Genomic DNA, 4,871 nt, shown 5'->3' with positions numbered 1-4,871 from the left:
TACACAAAGTGATATATCCTATATGATGAAATATATATGAGTATATGAGCAAGGATATATAAACTAACACAAGGGTAAAATAAACAATCTACACAAGTGATAGGGTAATATGATGAGCAATACACAAAGGCGATATAAGATATGAAAACAAGAAAGAGAACGCCAATGCAATCACAAATAAAACGATATGATCACGGAGTTTGGTCTAACCACTTGACCTACGTCTCCGCTCCTCACCTCGAGGAGATCTCCACTATCACAACCGGGTTTTCTACGTTCACCCGAACAACGTTTACACCTCACAATACAATCACTATGTAATCACACCTCACACACTAAGTGTTGGTCCTAGCCCGTGTCCTCCTCCTCAAGTGCTCGGTTACAACCTCTCCCTAGGCACGTCAACCGACGCCACTCCTCTTGGATTCGACCCCGTCTCTCACCACACACTTCTCTCGGTGTACAAGTGTATTACAAGTGAATCCTCACAATAAGCACAATATAAATCAAATGATTTGTTCTCTAAACAAGGTGAGAACTCAATTAAGCACAACTCTAAGTCACTAATCTCACAACCCAAAATTATACTATGAATGTAAATACAATAAGCTCAAAAGGTTGTGTGTGAACAAAGAGTATCAATAAAACAATTAAACTCAATATATAAATCTAGCTTATGGAAATTAAGATCAAAACAATAAATAGCTAGAATTGAGTTTAAGGAAAACTTCTCTATAGATCAAGAGTGAGAGAGAGATGAGTTGAATGCCCAAACACCAAAGGATGATCTCCTCTTTGCTCTTGTGAAATTTGCTTCACAAACTAAACTCAAACAAACTCTTAAACTCTTTTAAACAAAACTTAAACCCTTGATTAAAAACTTTCTTAAACTTGTTTTAAAACTCTCTTAGATTTTTTCGACTTCACGGTTCGATTGCTTCAGTGCTTTCTTCAGTTGCTTTGTTTTGGTCGCTATCTCATCTTCAACGGGGACTTCTGGGCAGAATGAAATAATCTTACTGGGCATTGCATTCTCTTTGTGAGCCCAAGCAAAAAAATTGCATTGCATATTTGGGAAATTTGCACATCCCCAGAAGTATCTTCCTTTATTCTTCCCATTTTTGCACAGCCTCATGGGTGTTGGAATTTGACAGAAACAACACACCTCTTCTTGTGACTGAGATATCTCTGATGTTCTCATCTCACTCTCTCAAACTCCGAGTGCAGGGAAGATAGAACATACATTTAAATTTAGCTTGTCCATGGGCACATTATATATTGCATAAGGAACAAGAAACTAGCCGTTGTAATGAAGCTGTTAGCACAGTATGATGGACAGTTAGCCGTTAGAACAGTGAATGAGATGTTGGACATTTGGCCAATTTAAAATCAATATCTTTTTGAAAAATCTAAGATGAACAAGCACAAATCCGTTAACATCTTTCAGCCTTGCTTTTAGATATTGCTAGCATGAACAAAATGATTAGTCGATCATTATCACAGATTACAAAAGTCCACCACTATATACTTAACCACTTAAAAACAACCTTTGCTGTCTCATACAAAAGTATTGTTGTAAGAAACAGAAACACACTAGTCACCAGATGGGCTCGTTACAGGTTGCTCGATTGTGACCATCAACTTTGCACCGAGAACATTTGACTGGACGTTTGTAAATGGTTCTGTTGTTTATGCGTCTTGTTCTATTTCTTCCCCTCCTCTTAGTGGTAATTGGTGGCAAAATCTGTATTTCATCCCTGGACACACTCCGCTTCTCATAATCTGGGATGGGATATAATATTTCGTCGTAGCTCTTCTTAAACGCTTCTACGGACATGAACCAATCACAATATTGATATACGTCTCTTTTCATATAAATAATGACTGCACAAGCATGCACACAAGGAATACGGGTTACGTCCCAAGACCGGCAAGTGCACGTCCTCTTCTCCAAATCAACGTGAGTAGTTCTATGTGACTGCACTTCGAATATATCATCTCTAGATTGTTTAACCTCTAAAGTACGTCCTCTTTCCATATTTTCTCTAACAATCTTCTCAGCTTTAGGGCACAGATAGCTTGTCCACTTATCAGCCATTATCCGTCTATTGTTCAGGCGACTCATAATTTGTTTTCGGATATGCTCTATCATTTGCAGGATACGTAACAATCGAGCTGTTAAAGGATTCTGCAACATTAGAGGTTACATGACCATATCTGCAAAGCACAAAATAATTAATAGTATGATGGGCATCCAATATGTAATAAAATTAACACGTAACAACAAAACTTAACCTTTACTGCTCAAAGTTAACATAAAAACATCAGTGTTAACATATATTGCTGAAAGTTAACATATATCAGACAAAGTTAACCTATAGGAAGAAAAATTCACATATATGTAGAATAGTTAACATCAACTGCAAAACGTCATAATCTAAGATGAATGCATTACCTGATGCCAGGGAAGAATGCATTCGCCCATTTCTCTGGCGAATAACAGAGTACAATCTCATATGCGACTGGAGCCATCTCATAAATTTCCTTCATGTAGTCGTTCCATTCCGCTATAGTGTATTTATAGCAAGCAGATTGGAGCAAACTCCCCAAAACTTGTGTGTCCTTTGCTTTCAATCCCAAATCCTTTAGCTTTGTTCTAAAATTTTCAACTAGGTGCAGCACGCATCGTGAGTGGATTGCTTCAGGGAAATATTCTCTCACGGCTTCTCGAATCCCCTTGTCGGCATCAGAAATAATTACCAATTGGTGGGGAGGATTGTACGGGTCTAACCTTTCATACAGTATGGACCACAAGCCTTGAAGGAACCATCTCCAATTATCAACATTTTCCTGATCACATATACAATACGCAACCGGAAATATCCCTTGGTCTCCGTCGTATGCTATGGCGCTCAGGAGCATGCCTTTGTATCTGTCTTTCAAAAAGGTCCCATCCAAAAATAATAGGGGTCTACACCCATTTAAGAAACCAACGATGCAAGCGGCATAACATATAAACAGTCTTTTGAACCTTCCTTCATTCTGGTCAATGCATATGTAGCTTCCTGGATTCGTTTCCTTCACCTTTTGCTCATACCTGTACAACAATGTAGCTTCTGCTCAAGCATATATAATACATTGGAACATTAGGATAATATATTAACATAAAAGCTCACAAGTTTTCATAAAACATAACATTCCACAATGACAGTTGGAACATATCAATGAAAACTAACATGAAACATCTAAGGATGAGATATTGCATGATAAATCAACAACTAACAATTGTACTATAAGCGGCTATGATAAAAATTTGTACACTTAATAAAATAACTGTAAAATTTACCATCTTAATTGATCATAAGCCTCATAACTATCACCATACATATCCTCCTGCGCTCTTTCTTTGCCCCACCATATCTTACTGTATTCAAGTCTCAATCCATATCGAGTGCGGAACTCCTTTTGCACATCAATTGGTCGGATTTCAGGTCGCGCCTTTAATACCGGTCGCAATTGGGCTGCTATGAATTTACGAGATGCCCGTGATTGCCCTGAATTGTTAGCATGTTGTCCACAACTGTGTTCATTCACAAACCTTTTGATTTCAATTCTTTTACCATACTTAACAGGAGATGCAAAGAGCATCCAAGGGCATCCATATGTCTCCTTATATCGACAACATACTCGGATACGTTTGGGTTCATTCTTTACAAATTCATAGTCAAATTTTTTCGCCATGGAATAGTACTGCAAAGCTAGTCTCAATTCGTTTACAGTCTCAAATTGTTGCCCCTTTTCAGTTAATGCTGTGTGCCACCATTGAGGAATGCTGGAAGTGTTGTTGAGAATATCATCAGCTCTCATTACAACCTCACCAGACGGGAAATCATTTTGGATTCTCTCTGAATTGGATGCATTTCCTGGAGGAGGACGACTATATTCTGCATTCAAAGAGGCATCACTACTGCACAAATTAATCAACCAGTGAGATATCATGCACAATATGTTATATTATCTTCTGATAATTTAAGTTAACAGCAGTAGGACCAAAGTTAACATAGTACAACAAAAGTTAACTAACTGGGTGTAAAATTAACCATGTTCCCACGACAATTAACATGTTCATGTAAAGGTTAACATATCTCTTGGAAAATTAACCTGTAAGATGAAGAGTTAACATCTAACCATCAGAGATGACAACTATTTTTTCCCAAGTTAGCATCGAAACCTGAAATCACAATTGGCTTATCATCACACATAGACCTGTTCCTGACAGAGTTCATTGTTTACTTACAAATCATTAATAACTTACATTGAGGGATTTGATGCCCATAAGGGATGGTTGAAAGTTGAAGAAAAAAATAACAATGTTTACATCACACAAAACCCAATGTTATAAAGAGTTCATTAATTACTTACATTTCCCTAATCTGATTTTTCCTTGAAGTGGAACACTCTACATTAACAGCAGCTTGCATGTGAATCTCCGTACAACCAATATTTCGATTGTGCTCCAACATGCACTTCAAATCATCATCGTTGTCAACTGAAAAACTGAGGTTGGGGTGCCTCTCAGATTTAAATATAAAGGATAAAGCTTCTTTAGGTACTTTCATGGATGCACGTTTGAAGGTCACATTGGGGTCCATGATTGTTATGAAGGGCGTCAGAAGAAGCAATTTGTATTATTTGCTTGGAAGCACGGCGATTGATAGGGAGATGACGACTTCATCAGATTCGGCTAGACTGTGGCGTTGTTTGATGCTGGGTTATTTGATTGGTAATGCCGTGCATAGGTTATTGAGGAGTGCTTTGACCTGCAGTTTGAAGTCCTGTGAACCCATTGGTATGAGCAATAAGACCGAGGT

The 4,871-nt window shown here is 37.9% G+C and overlaps 1 protein-coding gene across 1 annotated transcript; it reads right to left on the bottom strand.

Moving 5' to 3' along the window:
* Window positions 2,106-4,619, bottom strand: LOC109826698. Its single transcript, XM_020393718.1, has 4 exons — window positions 4,423-4,619; window positions 3,347-3,967; window positions 2,456-3,097; window positions 2,106-2,217 (listed from the first exon to the last, which is right to left on the bottom strand). The coding sequence occupies exons 1-4, from the start codon at window positions 4,617-4,619 to the stop codon at window positions 2,106-2,108; spliced, it is 1,572 nt and encodes a 523-aa protein (XP_020249307.1).

This window comes from Asparagus officinalis, chromosome 10, assembly GCF_001876935.1.
Source record: "Asparagus officinalis chromosome 10, Aspof.V1, whole genome shotgun sequence".
In the NCBI taxonomy this organism is placed as follows: Eukaryota; Viridiplantae; Streptophyta; class Magnoliopsida; order Asparagales; family Asparagaceae; genus Asparagus; species Asparagus officinalis.
This window is presented reverse-complemented; position numbering and strand designations above follow the sequence as displayed.

Bases quoted from the DNA above. Each gene is read 5' to 3' on its own strand.
- LOC109826698 (XM_020393718.1), bottom strand. From the start codon at position 4,619: ATGAAAGTACCTAAAGAAGCTTTATCCTTTATATTTAAATCTGAGAGG. The intron at 3,968-4,422 runs GTAAGTAATTAA...TAATTTGTGCAG, and splicing joins AAAAATCAGATTAGGGAAAT to TAGTGATGCCTCTTTGAATG. The intron at 2,218-2,455 runs GTAATGCATTCA...TGTGCTTTGCAG, and splicing joins GCATTCTTCCCTGGCATCAG to ATATGGTCATGTAACCTCTA.